The sequence below is a fragment of the Phacochoerus africanus genome, chromosome 1 (genome assembly GCF_016906955.1).
Source record: "Phacochoerus africanus isolate WHEZ1 chromosome 1, ROS_Pafr_v1, whole genome shotgun sequence".
NCBI lineage: Eukaryota > Metazoa > Chordata > Mammalia > Artiodactyla > Suidae > Phacochoerus > Phacochoerus africanus.
Window position 1 is genome coordinate 15,255,660 of NC_062544.1, and position 20,446 is coordinate 15,276,105.

The window sequence follows — 20,446 nt, forward strand, 5'->3', positions numbered from 1 at the left end:
ACTCCATGGCTAGCCCATGAGGATAAATGACAAAACAGAAGCTCTCCTGGTGCTTATGGGCCAGTGGGTAGACGTCATTCCAGTAGAAAGTGATGTCTCCTGGTTAACCCAACCCATCTTTCCTAGTTTCCAGAGTCCTGCAGAGTCCTGGAGCTGGCCCACCCAGAGTGGCACCACTAAATTCTACACCTCGTATTAGAAATTCAAGTGTAGACAGTATCCTCAACTAGACCAAGCTATTAGATATTAATGTTCAGACAACACCTACCTCACTCCAGACCAGCATGGTACCGAATATGACCTGTAACCCATCAAAGAAATTGTCCCCTATGATGATCACAGTCGCACCTCCCGTGGTCCATCCTTCACTCGGGCTGATGGCTTTGATACAGGGAGTAGCTGCTTTTCAACACACATGAAAAAGAGAAGGAGTCTGCCGTTAGAACCAAACTTTAATGATGGGAGACTTGAGAAAAAGAAAAAAAAAATCTTTTATCTTTTCACGCACAGAAAGTCCCTCAAGATCTCAGCATTTCCTAGTCACATTAGGACCCGAACCCTCAGGGTGCCATTTCAGTTTTTAAAAGCATTCTTTTCATTGTTTCTATGAAGATACCTATATTTTACCCAAATCTTTTTCAAACCTGATGTCTGATGACATAAACCATAAAAGCAAAATTTAATTTAGGAAATGCTGAAGATTTTTTTTTAAACGGGTGACTTTTTAGAACATACCAGAAATCTTATAAAATTGCTTCGTAATTACATGTATCTCCTGAAAAGAAAACTCATACATTTTTAGATAAACACTGCTGTCCAAGGGGAAGGGAAGAAAGAGAGGAGGTTGGAGCAGAACATCATTCTTGTTCCATGCATTCTGTCTGTCATATTAACGGAGCAACACTCCTGATTAAAAATCATTAAGATTCTTTCAATAAATGTCATGGATCCCATTTTATAGACACAAAGTATGCAGGTCAATCAGGGTGAATTATGTAACCAAATAGCTGAGTCAGGGCTGAACCACAGAAAGTCCCATGACCTTTGCTTTGTTGTCATTCCCAGGCATAAAACCCAAGAACTGACTTTTTCAAAACTTCCTATCTCCTCTTTCCATTATAAATGGCCCTTGGAGATGGGAAATAATTTGCAAGTACTGTGATTCCAAGCAGACTGGAGGTGGTTTGCCTGATGAGCATGGCGTGACTTCAATAGAAATGCTGGGCATAAACGTAATTGTAGGTTTTGAAATCTCTCAGAGAGTACTTTCGTGTCACCAAGGATTTTTAACTCCATGATGCCATGCTGCTATTTTTCACGATCACTTTTATGAACAGGAACAAAGCAAAATTCTAAAGCAAAGGAGGTACTGTGTCAGGAGAGAAAATGAGACCCTCTTCTTTAATAAAAAGTTTATTAAGTACCCTGGACTGACTTTCCAAGTATTGAAGCCAATGAGAGCACCAGTTCATTTTAATGGGAAAAAAAAAAAGAACTGGCAAAAAGTTATTGGACTTTGTCAAATTTGGCAAAATATCATGCTTTAACTTTTGCAAGAAGAAAAGAAAATATTAAGCTCGGCCCGGGGGGACCATCGCTCACGTGCCACCACACAAACAAGTAGAATGGGCTTGGTTTTGATTCAAATTAATCTTATAAAATTGCACAGAGAAATTTGGAAATCTCCAAACTAAACATTTCATGTTGGCTGAAATCACAGCAATGCATTTACAAGTAAAACTGGGCAGTTCAGATGCATTTTCTCTCCTCCACTTTCTCCCCAAAACAAAATAATTAATCAAGAAAATGTAAATGATTCATAACTTGAAAATTCTTATCCAGTTTTTTAACACACATAAAAATTGTGATCAATGTGCCCCAGACATAGGACTTGTTCTTAAAATCTTTCTTTATAAGTAACCATATTGAAATGCATGACTGAATACTCCCTAACCAGAGGTAGAGTATCGTGTCTGATTCCAAGCAGTTTATAAGGGAGATAAATTACATTTAACAACTATATAAAATTCTTAAAATACAAGAAGTTTGGAAACATTCCAGTTAATGTCTCAAAATCATAATTCTTAATTTCTCACTTGGTGCAAGTATTTCATTGCTAGAGTGGAACAGAAAAGGTGTTACTGAGTCCCTGGCTATTTCTGAGAAGAATAGGACACTGGCTAACTGAATTGGTCTTGAAAGAGTCCTGCCTGACAGCAAAGTGTGAGAACCAATGGTTTCATTAAACACTGACCCTGTGATTACCCTCATAAACCAAAAAATAATCTTGGTGTTTATTATTTGTATTAGCTTTGGGATTTCTTTTTTTTAATTTTATTTCTTTAATCATACAAGCATATTTCTCTAATTAAATATGGGCTTCTCCCGGCTTTCTCATCATTTCACAAAAAGGAGGCAAAGGGGGGTGTTGATGTATCTTTGAGAGGCCCTACTACAGTAAAGAAGTTATAATAGCAAGGTCAAGAACTGCCAATTTTAGACTTGAGCCCAGCTCTCTTTTCCATTTTCTCTTTGTAGGATACAGAAGGTGTGTAAGTACATATCCGTATAGATGCATGTGTATGCTTTCAAACATTTCCTATGGAAAGTGATAATGTTTCCAACCATCCAGAAACAAAGTAACATGTCAACTAGTCAGAGATAAGTGAACATCAAAGTTCTAGAGAAAAGCTGGTGAGGAAGGAATATATGATACCACCTTCTTAGTCATTTTTGGAGGGGAAAAAAAGAAAGCCTTGGAGGAAAAACTAAAGGAAAAGAGTGACACCCCTCTATCCATCCTACCTCTATGCTCAACACAATCCACTATCCCTGCTTAGGGACTAGATGCCAGTCCTAGAACAAGTAAATCAGGCAGCCCTTTCTAAGTTGAGACCTCTAAGGGTTCCAAAGATGTTCCTAAAATATGGGTCATAGCAGTCTTGAGAGGAAGCTCTGTTGTATCCCTCCACTGGGAAGATTGGAAAATCAAAAGAAATCATGGGTTATCCCACTGAGAGAGAGGGATGGGAACGGGATGTCACTAGCATTTAGTACCTGGAAGTCAAGGATGCTAAGTACCCAATAATGCATGAGATAGTCTGCCAAATGAAAAACCCTAAAATGTCAAGAATGCAATATAGAAAACACTGACTAGCTAAATGGATCAGGCCCAAGAGCAGTTGTTAGGAACAGATCCACAGAGGCCAAGGCAAAAAACACAAATTAATACAGTAGCGCAGGGTCTCGGAATAAGCATGAGATGGATGGCTGGCTGCTGAGACTGAACAGGGGAGGCTCCAGCCTGTGGTATCTCCACATAAATGCAGGCCACTGTGATCTGGTCTTCTAATCTTTTGAAAGAAGCCAGGAACCCAGAGTTTTATGTGAAATGTCTCAATCTTTAAATGCTGGCAACTAATTCAATTTTTTTAATGTGTAGGCTAAAAAAAGTTCATGGACTTAGATATAACTCATAGGTCACCATCTTACATTTTTACCTTAGTCATTAACAAACTTGCTGGAATGAAAGCAGCCCAAGAATTACTTGCTAATGCGCCTAAAACTACTGGTACCCAAATTTCACTGCAGTATTGACACTAAAAAGTTCAAGAGTCTAAGTGCCCCCCAATAAGGGAGTGGTTAAATAAATTATGGTACAACCATACTATGAGATATGCAGAGTGTCATTAGAATGGATGAAAAAAATTCTATAAACTGATGTGGAAAGATGTCAAAGTCTGTTAGTAAGTAAAAAAAAAAAAGCGAGTTACAGAATAATGAATAGCATGATCCTATTAAATCAAAAAATGACACAAATGAGACTGTATGCATGAGTGTGAGAAGGTGTGACAGACAAAGGTCTGGAAGGATAGACACCAACTGTCCCCAGTAGGTCCATAGGAAAAAGGAAGGTGACCAGAATGAGGTTGAAAGAGAAGGGAGACTGTTAAATTTCCTATGAACTATATCTGTATGGTTGGAATTTTTCCAGTGGGCACATAATAAGCTAATACATTTTAATAAAAAATAAATTGCAGCAGAGGATCTCATTCTGTGAGAGATACAGGTTGTAGTTTTTAGAGCAAATAACTGATACTAATTTTTTAAAAAACCGGATGGATGTGCTAACAAACCCTAAGCCTCCCCTTCCCTCTTCTTTTTGGGTATGTTTTCTCCGAGCTCAGAGGAAGTCTGCAGCTGCCCAGGACTTGTTTTTCTTTCACTCAAGATATCCAGGGAGATGCAGAGGGAAGATATTTTCTAACAGTCACAGGGGCTGTATTCAGTGAAGTCTGAAGATGAACAGATTCACGAAAGAGTTCAATCCAGCCCAGGAGTGTAATAATCAATAAAATCCTATCTCCAAGAAAATATTATGCAATGGAGAAGGGGGTGGATTTGAATACAAAACCACTTTTACCCGCCAAATCTTGATTTAATTAATAAAAGATTCTCCCTCACCAATGAATTTTCACACTGTGGGTATCCCCAAGGACAGGAAGCCAATTCCTGGTTCTAAATCTCATTAAAAATAAAACTTTGGGTTGGTTTTTCTTTCTTTTCTCTTTTTTAACCTCTCCTCCCACCCCCATCAGCCACCCAAGTAAAGGAGATTCCCCCCCCTTCCAAGTACGACAATAGCATGATTACACCGCCACAGTTTAGCATAATGGCTCTGAAATGCTCGTGGCACATGGCAGAGTTAAAGTGGAAATTATTAGGTAGCTCTTCTTTGTTATAATAATGATCACTCCACAAATAAAAGCTCTTCTCCCAAAGGTACTGCAAGGCACAAAATGCTAATTCTGAAGATTATGTGTGCGCTTTTATTAAATATTACTATGCCCTGCCTGTTTGAGGGCTCCTCTGCTCTGATTGTTTTCTGAGTACCATGTTAATGTCATTCCCATCTTGCAAGCAGCAGGCACACATTTTAGCGTTTGTATGAGAGTTGATCAAAGGCCACGTGCTGGGGGAATTGCTGAGAAAACACGGACAAGCGATAAAAATCTAACAGATTAATTGGTTTAAATTTCATTTCAGGGTGTTGAACTTTGGCTCGGGACGCTAATACTACACCGTGAGTCAGGGCCTAATTACCAGATTTCCAATTTGCTTCTGCACAATGGTTGTGGTGAAAAGGAAAAGAGAGGGAAGAATGAGGAAAAGAGAAAAAAAAAAGGTGAAAGAAAGAAATCATTCAGCTTCCAGTACATATTAAACAACTAATGTTCCGTGTGCAGACAATTGCACCCGGGGACAATTCTATCACCGGCCCTACCTCCAAAGCATTTATATTTCTTTCCACTGGCCACGGAAGGCAGAAGAAATCATGGATGGCCTCAGCAGCTGGAAATTTTCTCATTCACAGAATCAGTGTTACAAGATTCGAGGGCTGGCTCACCCATATTGGAAGTACCAGGTGAATTTATAAGCTGGAATCACACCTCAGCCTCCAATAGAAATGATCTATTTCATTGAGAGAAAGCAAAGGCCAGGAGAGCCCTGTTTACCTCGGGGTTTATGGGTGGCCTTGGGAATAAGGGTTAATTGAGCTCAGAGGTGCCTGCCCATTGAGGTGAATTAGTGGTGTGTGCAGCTATCAGCAGGGTCCTGGGGCTGCTCTTACTTCTGCCTCTGCAATCTCTTTGTGCTGTGATCAATACCACACTTGTTGGGGGTAGCTGTCCAGACGACCCAGGTGTAGCATTTATCATCTCTTACCCCCCAAATGAGGCCTTTCTGACAGCTGATGTCCCATTATGGAAACCTCCTTAGTGATGTGCTGTTTGGCTCTTTTCTCCATTCCTGTATTTAAATACCATGGGGAAGCAACATTCAATCTGTTGGTCAAAGGCACAGATTTAGAAATGTTCAAATCCCATTCTAAATCTTAACATTCCACTTAAGTGTATACAGGGTTATTTTCCATCTCTGTTATGCATGGTACATGAAAAAAAAAAAGTGGAAACCCTCCTTTTCCAGAATTCTATTAACCAGAACTCTCTATGTGTGAGCATTTCTACAGAGCAGGTACTAATGCTCACGGGGGAGGAGAAGATGCCGACACCGGCCCTTACTGGCTTCTGAGTAAAGACAGAACGATGCAGTTGTGTGAAGCTGACTTTCACAATCAGAGTATGAGCACATCTGAAAACGGGCAAGAGCTCCAGCTGTTCAAATTCCACATCTGCCACACAGGGCAACCCTGAAGCAGTCATTTACTCACTCTCAGCAGTAGTGCCCACATAGGTACCCACTTCATAGACCCCAGACACATTTCACAAAGTGCCTACTTGGGTTTTGCTGTTTCACTATGGGCCAGGCACATAGGATGCTAGTTGCTACTATAATAATTATTGTCAGCATCAGTTCCCCATTAACCAGAGTTTATTTATCTACTAGAATACACCATAGTCTCACTATTTCGGGTCATGAAGTATATTGCAAAACTTTCATAGGAAGTGCCAATTCAGCGACTTGCTAACATAGCTAAGTTTACTGAAGAGGTGGATTTGGCCTCAGTATTTACAAAGTAGAATGTTTGGTGGGGGGTGGGGGGGAGTTCTCATTTGCCTGGAATGAATATTAATAGCAATCTTTTCAAAAATGAGGAATTAACTTTAATGTTATTGTCCCAAATTCTGGAGACTTGGCAGAAAATGTTGAGAAACCCATGAGCTCAGCTCATTTCTTTGGGACACTTGTGACCTCATAAAATCTCAGGCCTTTCACCCTTGTTATCTACTTGATTTTTGTGAGGCTGTGCTTGGGAGCAAGCCTGTTTCACAGACTAATAGGGACACAAAGCACCCCCACTTGGACTCAGCGCACAGAATGTGCCCTTCCTGTTTAATCGGAACTATTGTTTTTGCTGTGGGTTTGTTTTTTTTTTTTTCTAAGTGAAATGATGACTTTCCTGACTGCTCTCAGCAGCAACACCTGCATTCTTTGATCCTAACAACTGGTAGCTACTGGCCAGGAAAGGGGGCAAACGGAGGGTGTGACCCTACAGGAAGCCTAGCCCTGTGTATTTTCACCACGCACAGGAGGTAGATCTACTCTGAGCTCACCCACCCACCTGGCAACTGGAAGCCTTAGAAACCAGTAGCAGTTATGTCTGACCTGAACCCTAGACCATAGGATACAAACTTCACTTTCAGAATGCTAACCTCACCACAGACTCCTAATCGACTAATAAACAGATGAATACACCTATTTGATTGTTTCCTCACTCACAAGGAAGCAGTCTTTGTGATGGTTATGTTCTTACTTTTAACTTGAGTTACCAGATTTATTTCTGCCTTCCTTTATTTTCTCTAGTAATTGCTCCATGAAGTTAAGCATTTGATTGTTTATAAGGGTTTTATTTAGCTTGGTTTGGTTACTTGTCTGCATTTATGGCCCCATCCACTAGCACGTCTAGATATTACATGGGGGGAGAAAAAAACAAAACAACATGTGCTATAGATGCAAAGCAGCCTTTCTCTCTCCCTCTCTCTCCCCCTGTATGTGTGTTTGTGTGTGATGGTGTGTTTGTCACCTTGACGAGAAATACAACCCATGATTTAGGTATTTCTCAACCCCAGATGCAATTAAACCTCTTAAATATTAAACGAGAAAATCAAAATTTTCAAGGGTTTCGCATCCTTTATTCCAAAGTGATTTCGTTTGGCAAGAAAGCCCTTTGCTTCGACAACATTCATGGCTCTCAGAGAAAACAAGAAAAGGAAAATTCATAGTTGAGAGAAGGAAACATAGATCCAGTATCCATCTATGTTAAGGCAGAGTTCACCTAGCAGGGCTATCTAGGTGTCTATAAACAGCACCACGGCTCAGTTCCAAACAATGCCTTTTGCTAAAGTCAGAGCAAGCTCAAATGCTATCTACCTCCTGTTTATTCTTCAGATTTCTTATTCTATTCTGAACGAGCAAAATTCCTCTACACTCACGGGACACAGATCTGAACAAGGGAAGGACAGAAATTCTGGTGTGACAACCTGGTAACCCAACCATTCGAGGACAAGCACTTTTGGATTTCTGAGTTTGTCTATCTATCCGAGAGCCAGAACTCTGTGCAGGTTTACTGCACAGAGTTATTTAACAATTTAGCAGTGAAAAATCTTGACATTTTGATGTACCTGTAACTTCTAAATTGCACTTTAAAGACTTACTGAAGGCTTTTTGATTTAATGACACTCAACACAGCATTGTTTCATAATATGCAAAAATTGTTTGTTAAAAACACTTCGGGAGCTCAGAATTTTATAAATCCAAGCAGTGAGAATGTACTCACCAATTCAAGTTTGATTTGCCAAATCCACAATTAAAATGTACAAAATATTAATCCTAGAGCAGCTAGCAAATGATGCCATCAGTTTCTTTCTTTTTTTCTTTTCTTTTCTTTTTTTTTTTTTTTGTCTTGTTCTATGATTGTCAGCCACTCCTTTGCAAAGCAATGGAGAAAATTATTGTGGAGGGTGGGAGCGTCCTCAAAATGAATTATTCATGGATCCAATTGTGATATTTGTTGCAACAATAGTAAATTCACTTGCCACTGATTACACAATAGTAAATAACTCTTTTCTTCCTGACGAGGAGAACTTTCACACACGAAATTATTTTTAGCCCAATTCTCCTGATTATCCTGAAAAGTTCTAGATAGGAAAGTCTGAGAAAAAAAGAGAAATGAAAATAACTTTCCAAAAATGGACACCCAATATTGTGAAAAGAGGAAACAATTTTTAGGTTTAAAAAAAAAATGTCACTGCTTCTTCACAGAATCCTCAAGTCTTTATTTGCAAGCAATCTTCTTGGGCCTGGAAAATCATAAAGTCAAATATGAGCAAGTCTAGTGGAAAATCTGTGACGTTAATCTTGGCTGGAGCCGTATTTTTAACAGGACTTGAATGTGTGTGCCGGATTATCCAGATGGTCATACAGGAATCGGCCTGATAGGATTAAACCTTTATGCTGAACTCTGCTCCATCTGTTCTCCAAGGTTTGCCTTTCCTTATCTGAATATGAATTTTTAGCCTCCTTGTGTCTGGGAGCTGGACAAAATTTCCCATTAAAAACAGAAATATGTGCAGAGATTTAACCTGTCACTAGTTAGTTTCAGTTGATATCAGCTTGGTCTTTTTGTAGAAAACATTTTTTTTGCAAAAACAAATTTCCTAAGAAGGAATTTAAAAGTATGTAGAATCACTTTTGTAAGAGGGCTTTGTCTCACTCCTCCTATTGAATTCTAGGACTTCCTCGATTCACTGTCCAAATAGGAGTTTACATTGATGTTTGCAGTTAAAGATGGAAAAGGAAGACCTGTATCCTTTCTGCAGATTCTGACTATAAGAACAGATGACATGTAATTCCAACTGGATGAATGATCCAAGCAGAATATATTCATGTATGTTGAGTTCTTACTCTCCTTACAAGGGGTTTGGTATTAGTCACTGTTTGATAACATTAGCTATAGCAGCCATTTCTATTATGCTGATTAGATTTTCTCTGTTTTTAAGGAGTCTTTTTTCAGGGGAGGGGGTTTGTATCTCGAGCTCCCTCTTCAATGAAACAGGTTGAGGCTTGTTTTGCGCTCCTATGCATGCATCCTCAGAAGCAAGGAAGTTCCTCATTTCTCAGCTGGAAAAGCTGGCTTGGGGCAAGTTGCAGGACAGAGGCCAGTAAATTGCCAAAGGGCCTGAGCCTGGGAGATGGTTCTGGGGTTTCCAATCCTGTGACAGGGAAAGAGGAGGGCTCTGGCTGCTGGGCTCGGGGAAGCAAACCCCAGTGCAAATGAACGAATAAGAGGGATCTATAAGAATCGTACTTTGTGGCTGGGTTATGGCCATGTGGTGGGTCGTTGGATGTGATGGATATATGGTTGGGAGGGAAACACAAAAGCCAGCAGCCCATGGAGCCCCAGCCCTCAGAAGACAGGACCCCACCAGCAATCAAGCAGGGCCCTGTTGGCTTTCTATACAGTTCCCTTGGTAACTCTAGCTCCTGGCTCTATGCCATCATAAATGGCAGAGGCGAGCTGCTCATCAAAAATGTAGGCTTTTCTCCACTAGGTCTGATTGTTATATTTACATAGCACCCTTAAGTGGACAGTCAAGGGGCAGAGAGAAGCGAAACTTCCCACTCAAGCTAAGATGACTTAGGCTTATTGCTATGAATGTACATACAACGTCTCATAGAACATATGTATTTGGCTCCTTAAATTGACAAGAATTCTAGTCAGGTGAAAAGAGGTGATCCTCTTTCTGGGAGCAAGTGAAGCTAGCCTGAGGAAGCCCACTATAAGTCACCGCTTCCAAAATGAACATGCTCACACATACAGCCCTAGTATCTCTCCTCCACATTTTCTCCTAAACAAGAACACTTCACTAGATGTTCAACCCCATTCCTTAAATCTCTTTTGCCCAATATGGTAGCCACTGGCCACATGTAGCTGTTGTCATTTAATTTTTTTTCATTAAAAAAATTAAATAAAAATAGAAGTAATTTTCTTGGTATAGTATAACTAGCCACATTTCAAGTGGTCAATGGCTACCTGTGACTTATGACTAGGGCCTATCATACAGGACAGTAAGGAGACAGGACATTTCCATCACCACAGGAAGTTCTATGGGACAGCGCTGATCTATGTTCAAGTGTAAATAACTGAGCCTGTAATGGACAGAGAATCATTAGAGCTACCATTTACAGGGGCCCTCCGTAGGCCAGGAACTGTGCTACGAACTATTCATCTCTAATCTCTCTAACAGTGATCACAAAATCAAGAACTCACAGGGCCAGGCAGAAGGGTAAGTAAAAAAAAAAAATGGGCTAGGGGCGACACAATGGGAGAGGTGGGGAGTGTGGCCAACTGTAGAGTGTATCTCCTACTCTGCTTCTCAGGGGACGTTACCTCTCGGTTTAATCTAATTGGTGCCATTTGAGAATGTGGGAACATTACTGGCACCACCAGCTCTTCATAATATTAAGCAAATGTGTACATTCATATTTTCATATACAAAATCTTTATTTTTAATTATAAAGCAATAAATACATTGTTTCTTTAAGCACCACGCAAACCAAACCTAAATATGACTTAGAGCTGGATTCAGTCCATGATCTGATCCATCAGTGCGCACTTGTATAAATACTTAGGAGGGCTAAGTGTCATCTTTTAGCCATCAATTTTTGTAACTACACAACTAATGCTGCCATTGACTCATCAAACAATAAACACAAACCGCATCCCCTGTCATTTGTGCTTCCGATTGTTCAAGCCCTCTCCCAGAACAACAAAGGAGTCCCCAGTTAGCAGAAGATTTTCTGTAAGCAGTTTGGGAGACAAGTTCTGTGCTCCTGAAGGATTTCTCCCATCATCATGCAAGACAGCATAGAGAGTGACTTTTTAAGGAAACTGTGTCTTGAATGTGAGCAGCATCTCGAAATCAACCTTGCCTAACCTTAAGTAATACACAGCCCCTGCTCTGTGCTTTTCAGAACGGTACAGCTTACATTTCTCTCCATGATCGAGGCTGCTGCTGTTACTGTATTTGAGTGAACTTTTATGAGAATCTTATCATTTTGAGCCAGTTTCCTCTCCTCCCTGACAGATTCGGTGATGCTGCACTCCCATGTTTGTTAGAGCACAGATGTTTCCGTGGTGATGATCAGTGACGTCACAAGCACCGGGATGTGCATCACCAACCTCATCCAGACAGAGGAGCAGAGAAGAGTGCGAACTCCACTTTCATTGGACCTCCATGTTAGACTGACTCAGCTTCCGCAAAAATTATTCTTTGGGGTCTAGGCTGTTCTAGCTGGACTGCAAAGAGCAAGTACTCAAAACTGCCTGTTTGTGATTCGTTTCTACTATGAGATAGTCAATTTTGTTCTAAGTCCTGTTGACACACCAAAACCCTAAGCTTCCTCTGAGGCCCACTTTCAAAGCGATACTGCCCTTCCTAGAAGCTTTCTGTTGCTTCCCCTTAGTGTACAGGATCAAGTCCACCCTCACGAGTCTGGCTGGCTCTCCCCTTCCAGCATCATTCCCCACGTCTCCTAAACCGGAGGAAAGGCTCCGCAGCAGTTAGGACAACTGGCTCCAGATGCAAGAGGCCTGAGCTCACTTTCCACTTCTCCACTTATCATTCTGGGCAACTTCCTTCACCTTTTTTAAGCCTCAGTTTCTACCACTCAGATGGGAGATCAGAGGTATAAGAGAACCTATCTCATGCCACTGCTGTGAGGTTCCACTGAGTTAATCTATGTGTACAGAGCTCAGCACAGAGGAAGCAATAAATGCATGTGAAACAGAATGAAGAAAATGAGTTGCAGGAGAAGGAGGAAGATGGGGAAAAAGCATGTAAGATCATGATGCCAGGCTCGCTAAATTCAGTCTCCAAATAGGCTTTGCATAGTTCCACCATTTCTCTTTCAAGAAGGTCATACCACTCACTTCGACTCAAATGGTATTTTGCCAAAAGACTGGTCTTTCCTGGGAAATTGTTTCTAAGCCAGTCCTCAAAACAATAACCCTTCAGTGAAATCCTTCACATCTGTCCCATTCATTGGTCACTTGCTGCACTTTTCCTTGAACTTTTATTTTGATATACGTGTGTGTATGTGTACAACCAGGCATGTATACACATATGCAAATCAACCCAAAGTCCACATAGCCCTTCAAGGCAGGGACCTCCTCCATTCACTAACTGGATAGACAGTCCTCTGCACTTAACCATTACCTGATAATTAACTAGCCCTGTTAAGTTTTCAAAGGGGTTACCCATACATTACCTCAATTATTCTTAGTGTCAATTCCAAGTGGAAGCAAGGAGATGTTATTTTAAATTCCACTTTACAGATGAGGTAACTGAATCTTGGAGAAACACTTGAACTTGAGCCTTGGAGACTCCACACAGGTTGATAAAGTCAGATATTTAAAACACCCCAACTACCCTTCGGTTATGGGAGTTATCTGAAATTTCTTCTCGGTTTGGCGAAAATATTCACTTCAATCACGTAAACACAGCCAAAGTCCTGTAAAAATCTTAGTTGTGAAATTCCTTATTCCCAAGATAGAGGGCGGATATTTATTAACTTTGCAGAATATTACTACTCTATTTCCAAGTAAAGTTATTTTCCCCCTAAGACTCAGGCCCACATATGAATTATAGTAAAATCTCTCTTTACCTTCTTCTGTTTCCAAGTTCAAAAACCGGCATCCTAATATAATACTACAGGTGCCAATTTAAACACAGGAACACTGAAAACACTGCCGAACTTCAAGGCTTAGATGCTCTTCTATTGTTGTAAGTTGGACGGCCAAACACACAGACTGAACATCGAATATAAGTGACAGCAGTGCTCTGAGAACTTATATTTTTAAACTGGAAAGTAGCTCCACTTTTATTTCATCTTCAGTCTGGACATTATCCCTCTCAGTGGTGTTCATGACAGAATTTTACACATATAAAGAAAACAATAAAAGTTTACTGGTTACAAAGGTTATCCTAAAACAGTGCCTTATTAACATTTTCCTCAACTTTTGTTTTCTCCTTTGAGCAACAAGGACTGGATTCTGCAGGCTTTGGCTAAACCAAACTAGGAAAGTTGCTAGGATTCGGCCAAAGTTGAAAGGTAGAGGAATCTGAGGTCTGACTTTATAGATTTGTTGCACATAATAGTTACTGGAAGAGCCCAGCTGGCTTGGTGACTCAACCAGAAGAGTTGAGCAAAGAATGAGCAAACTATCTTTTCTCTTCTACTAAGAAATCACAAAACACACCAGAATTGCTGGGACACATTTCCATCATCCACTGTCCCATCCATAGTAACCTAAAAGCATCTGTCTCCAGGCCAGCACATAGTAGGTGCTCAGTACCTACTGCCTTCCCAACTGTGCTCAAAAGATAAGTAGCCAAAGTGTAATGAAGAATGAAAGTTCTCGATTTGTATCAACTACATTAATTTGAATCATTCTTCTAAATAACAGCCAGAGTCTACTGCTATTTGTATGTCTTTGGGCATGGTTATTGCTGCGCCCCAAGGTGGACGAAAGAAACGGATATGTTGAGAAGAAGCCCCAAACCTGACACTGTCCATGCCTCTATTCCCCAAGTTCTCCTGTGCACGTCACCCCAGAACTAAGGGCAAAGAAAGTAGGTTTGAACAACTGGCATCCTGCTGATTGCAACTGTCAATTAAATAAGCCAGCAACACAGGAACATATGTTCACACATAAAATATTAATTTCACAGATTGGGATAAAAATATAGTAGTCCTTGGGTTCCGCTTTCATGCTTAGTGGTCAGATAAGCATTCGGCCAATTTAGTTCTATTTCTGCACCCTGTGGGCTCGACAGTATTACTTTTGTGTTTCACTTTTCTTCTCCTTCTCTGGTTACCGTCTGGTTTCCCATGTCGGTGGCTTCGTTATGACTGACCAGCAGCATACGTTTAAGCAGGATTTTAATTACTAGGTCATCTCCCAGCCAATCTGCCCAAGGCAGCCTGGCAGAAAAGTCCTATAATCCATGCCTTGGACTTTGTCTTGCTCCTCTCCAGGTAAATCTCTTTTTTTTTTTTTTTCCTCTGAGGATGCTAGGATCATGCTGATGGCATCATATTCATCTGATAAGGATGATGATCACCTAATTTCTATAAAGTTTCATTTCTGTCCACTGAGTATTTCAAGTTGCAAGCCTGGCACAGGGAGAGTGAGATGGGGTCCCTGATAGCGTGACGTGATACCAGGATTTTTTATCTTAACCCAGAAAAGCACCTTCCCATATATCACTGCACATGCCAACTAGCGTACCCTGGGGATTCAGCACAGATCTGGCTTTTCAATTTGCCTTTGAGTAACGTCGTCAATTTGCTTCAATTGAAGCAGGAATTGTATTACATGATCAAATGGCAGGAGAATTTCTCTCCATCCCTCAAGTCCAACGTGAGGGAATCGGCAAAGACTAAAGAGTGGGAAAGAACGGTGGTGACGGCCTGCCTGTGTCAGCTCCTTGGAGGTCCAAATGTTGCAGATACAAAAATCTGACTTTTTTTTTGGCCACAACCAAGTTTTTGCAAGATGGCCTCATTTGCTAAATAAAGAGAATAATAGTAGCGCCCTCCTATGGTGGTGACAGGCATTAAGAGAGATGATACAAAGTGCTCAGCAGTTAAACCAAATGGGCTGTAAATGCTCAAAGGCTGCTATCATAAGAGCTAAATCACTATCACTCGAAATACTGGTCTAAAAGCTAGCATTTTACCGAGCCAAAAATTCTGTTAGCCTGTGATTACGAAAATACATTGGACCCACTTCTCCAGGCCAAAAGAAAAAGCAACCTACGAAAATTTCCAAATCTATTTTCTCAAAAATGGATCTCAGACCTAACCCACATTCCTTTTTTTTATTTTTATTTTATTTATTTATTTATTTTTTCTAACCCACATTCCAAGCAGCTCTCCCCCAAGCTCCTAAGATTTTGATCCCACATGGAATTATGGACATGCTTTTTCTCCCCTCTGCTTAAAATGCTCCTTCCTCCTTGCTTGATAAAATGCTACTTGTTCTTATTTTATTTTATTTTATTTATTTACTTTTGACTTTTGTCTTTTTAGGGCTGCACCTTCGGCATGTGGAGGCTTCCCAGGCTAGGGATCAAATGAGAGCTGCAGCTGCTGGCCTACAACACAGCCACAGCAACGCCAGATGTGAGCCGCGTCTGTGACCTACACCACAGCGCACAGCAACTCCGGATCCTTAACCCACTAAGCGAGGCCAGGGATCAAACCCGCAACCTCATGGTTCCTAGTCGGATTTGTTTCTGCTGCGCCACAACGGGCACGCCCTACTAGTTCTTATTTTAAGTGTCCTTGATTCTTCAGGCTTGGCTCCGTGTAAAGCTCTCTTAGCAGTCTGTAGTTCTGTATTGTGCTTCCCATCCTTTCAATTTAAGTAATTCTATGTGCCATCATTTGATTAACATTGCCACATAAATAGGCACACAGATGACTCTATGCCTCGTAATGTCAACGACTGTGCCTGCCTTGTTCAGCCTTGCATCCCTGTTGTCCAATAGAAAAGGTAGCCTAGCAATATAAAAATGTGAGTGGATGAGTGACTGGATGCTGAATGAATAAGCAAACGAACTAAAGAAGAATCATCAGTGTTGTTAAGATATCAAGGCACTAAGCAGACTAGCTCAAAAAGAAAAAAAGGTGAGATGTCTTCCAGAGGTTATTATCGGCCACTACACCCACACTGGGCCTCCTCAGTGGATCAGACAGTGGCTGTGCAGAATCCAGGTTCCCAGGCTGATCTGGTCCCCCTTCCAGCAGCAGTCACTTCCTTCTCTTAGGGGTTAAAATTAACAGCAGTAAGCTGCCCCTGCACTGGGCTCTAATCATGCAAGGGCCCAGGTGGATCTTGCTGACAGATGTTAAGGTTAGAAGGAAGGGTAGCAGCCAGATGAGAAAACAGAGCCACCCCCTTCCGGAGGTACCAGCACTTCCTGTCTTTAGGCCTGGCTGGTTCCTGCCTGCCCCTCCCCTCCCCCAAGCATCAGTTTCAACACAGTTGCTGCTCTTTCTGTCATTTGAACTCAAATCCTATCTTGGAAATTGATGAGCGATTCTGCCCCTGACAACACAATGTCAGCTTAGCTCAGTGTCCAGCTGGTTCCGTATATATTATCATAATGCGCTGCCTGGGTGGACTCTGGCTGATTCTCTCCCTTGACTCAAATCCTTCTTTCCACACTAATTTCTGCTCTCTGACATGCAGACACTACTTGTTTAAAAATAAAAACAGAGTGAACAGCTTGGGAGAGGTTTTGATTTTTAAAATCCTATGAGGACATTAAGTCTATTCTCATGGTAAACTGAGCTAAAAAGGTTTTCTATTAAAAAACAATATTTGACTCGTAAAAACAAAAAAAAAAGTTTCCCAGGGTCCTACACTGTTTCCTGATGACACGAAAGAATTATTACTTCCCCCAACCCTTAAGCCCTTTAAAACCGTGTTTCCCAAACTTCAGTCCTGATTTTGCTCCATCTCCTACAACTTACTCTATGACTTAATTAACATTATAGTTGCTATTTTGGTTTAGATTGACTTACTTTTTCTTTCAACTCATTCTTGTCTGAAGTAATAAGAGCTGTGAGATCACAGCTTTGGAGTACTTTGGGTTTTGGGTTTTTTTTTTATTTTTTGCTTCTGCATTAAGACAGACATAATTATTTTAAAAAATTAACATTTCCCCCCTTTCACCTAAAATTATCTCATATACTGCATTGGAAACCTGGTCTAAAAGCTCACTGCTAACCATTAAGCAAATTCAACGCTACACCATCTCGGCTGGAGAAGTTCAGAGAGAAGAAGGCTAGGTGTGTCCTATGGCTTTTCCAGGCCTCCTGAAACCCTCTATTGACCAAGAATGACCAAGGTAAAGGGAAGGTGACCTCAGATCTGTCCTGTAGAATGACCGTCACTTTGAGATTTTGGTGGCCACTCACCAAGGCAGTGTGTGCATAGCAGTTCAGGAAATCAGCTGGATTCAAGCCCCCTGTCCCTAATCCCACTTGATAGGTGAGGAAATCGAGGCCCAAAGACATCAAAGCACACAGTGGAGGTCATGTGACAAGGTAGGGACAGCGTTCTGTTTTTTATTTATTTATGTGTGAATAACTGAAAATGTTTAAACAAAAAAACATTTCAAACCCACTCCTGGTCACTGCCCCTAAATATCTCATCTTAAGACTTATGACCAGTACAGAGAAGCTCTTATTTGCATATTCATATCATTTGACTCCTCTGATATTCTCAAGTAAGCAGAAAGTAAATAGGAAGAGGCCCTTGGTTGGGGGTAATCAATTATGCAGAAAAACACAATTGGAATTATGACACTTTTGTGACCAAATAAAAGACAAAAAAATCAGGCTTAATCATGTTGCTACAAAATATAAGGAGAAAGCACCATTCTTTCTCCCCACCCTCACCCGACACTATGTGCTTATGAAAATAAGTGTGGTTCACGCATTTATTAGGTCACACAAAATACCAAATGCTGGAAGTGTCCCACAGTTGACAGGTTTGTCAAGAAATTCATTTGGGAAAACTGCCTCCCCAGATCCCTCTCCGTTTCCCATAGTCTTTGTGGCCTGAGGTTTAGTTACCCTTTGGTACCCTAACAAAGCAACTCTTAGTGTCCTAACAGGCATCTCACTCCCAATCCCACACTTTTCTCATGGTCTCCTTTTTCTCTACCTTGCATATGTGCCAGGGTGTCCATATGGTCAACAAATGACTTCTACAGAGATGAGTTAGAACATCCTTGCAAATAAATAAAATAGTCCCAGTCTCCCCCTTATCTTGCCAGGCCCACAGAAAACATACTGGTGAGCCAAAAAACCAGCATTTTCTTGATTTGACAATACCCATGAGAAAAAAAAAAAATAGGCTACTGAAGGAAAATGAACTCTAAGATAACATATACAATATGCCTGTTTAAAAATTAAAAAAAAAAAAAGGTATGTCTGGGCTAACTTTTGAAAGGCCTATTTAAGATTCCAGCATAACTGCCTTACCCGTATTGAGAAAAAAATAACAGCAGGATATGAGATGGAAAGGATATTGGCATAATGGATAGAGCAGGCAGTTGAAAGCACAGACCTCCAAGTCAGGCTCTCTGGGTTTGAATCCTAGCTCCTACAACTTCTTTGCTATGAAATTCCGGGCAAGTTACTTAATCTTTCCTTATCTTTACAGGAGGGTCCCCACAGCGCTATGTGCCCCACAGCGCTATGTGCCCAGCAGAGCCAGGACTTAGGGGACTTAGGGCATGTTTATTGCCATTGTTCTTAGTACCACTATCACACACAGCTCTGCGGGTAATGAGACCCGGGGTTGAGTCCTAGGTCCAACCCTACCTGTGGCTCTGGGGAAGTTACTGACCTCTCTAAACCCCAGTTTTCTCATCTATAAAATGAGGATAATGATTTTTCACTGTTCAGATTTGTTGGAGGACTTGACAAGATGCTAGAAATAAGATGATTACTGCCGTGCTGGCCCACAGTAGATGCTCCCTAAATGTTAGCTGATAAAAGCCCAAAAATAACAATGACAGCAATAAGAAGAAAAAAGAATACTTATCACTTCCTGGGCCTGGTCACTCTTAAGCAGGGCAGCAAAGTCTGAGCCCTATTTCTCCTTGGTCAGCAATGCTATTGGTGGTGTCATATTCACATAGAGATAAAGTAGATCACCTGCTTGGCAGTGACCTCTGGCTCATGGACTCTAATCTGCCTGATGCTGAGAGCCTGCTGGCTATCAAGTCCCCTTGCCCAGTGCTAGGATCTGTGGGGTTACCTGCTTTTCGGATTACTCAGGGGACACTTTGAAAATCAGTCTTCGCTTACATCCTTGTTTGTTATCTTAACATCTTGCCAGGTCCCTTCTATTGCAAGGGAAGACGAAAGATACCTTCCCCACCCATCGCTCAAAGAAAAAGGCCTGTTGTGATGCTTGAGAATGCGGGGCCTCTGCCCTCTATTTTATGACACATCTGGATATTCTTAACCCCAATGTTCTGTTCTTGCATCTGTCCTGCTTTTTCGAGGAGGCAAAAAGCACCTGCCCTGCTTTTTGCCACCCTCCATAAAAAAGATGACGCCCGTATTTTTCTGCTCATCTGGACTCTTCACCAAAATACTCTTGCCTAAGTGGGCCTGGCTGGAGTTCTGCACCAAAACCAGTCCCATAAAGGGCCACTGTCCGAGTGTAACGCTCTGAGTCATTCATCCTCTGCTCTGGTGTCTTGAAGGTGCTTTTCCGTCAGGAAGTTGGAGAGAGTTGACATTCTTCTCATGATCTTTGAAATCCCAAGAGATCCCTGCAAGCCTGGGCCAAGTGGAATTGGAAAGGCATCAGGGGTGGACCCCACATCCTCCAACATCTGTGCGACCCCTGAAATTCACACTTGCAGGCCAGCACGCCCTGGGCAAGCGCAGAGTTCTAAAGGGATTTGGACTGAAACTAACCACGTGAGGGTGAGCGAGTCACGTGCCGTCCCCAGGCCTCAGTTTCCTTCCCTGGAAAATGAGGGCACATTTTACATGCCTTGTCTTTACTTCGGTGCCTCTTCACTCAGCATGACCTGTGACTCTGCCACAGACTCTGGGGGGAGGGAAGGGAGAGACTTGGGGCGGTCTGTTTCTCTTTGTTGTTGAGTTTATTTTCACTCATCCAATTTGCATGGTGTTGGGGTTAGACAAGTAATATACCTATTTCATAGGTCAAATAACAGAGCAGCCCTCCATTCTAAAGGCCTTACAAAGGTAAGTCTCTACATGTGAAAAAAGAATTCAATAGGTAAACTCTCCCTAAGCTACTTATGATAAAAGCAAATCAGTAAGCCAAAACCATCCGGAAAAAAAGAACTCTCCAAAT

The 20,446-nt window shown here is 41.3% G+C and overlaps 1 protein-coding gene across 9 annotated transcripts in view; it reads right to left on the reverse strand.

The window, feature by feature from the left end:
• Positions 1-20,446, reverse strand: part of EBF1 (EBF transcription factor 1) — a 397,861-nt gene that overhangs the window by 101,329 nt on the left and 276,086 nt on the right. For 5 of the 9 annotated variants that reach the window (XM_047779099.1, XM_047778931.1, XM_047779089.1 and 2 more), the window contains one exon: positions 269-402. In XM_047779099.1, the coding sequence (XP_047635055.1) occupies positions 269-402 (134 nt within the window). The remainder of the gene's footprint in view (positions 1-268; positions 403-20,446) is intronic. The other 4 variants (XM_047779130.1, XM_047779017.1, XM_047778847.1 and 1 more) reach the window with 1 other exon arrangement.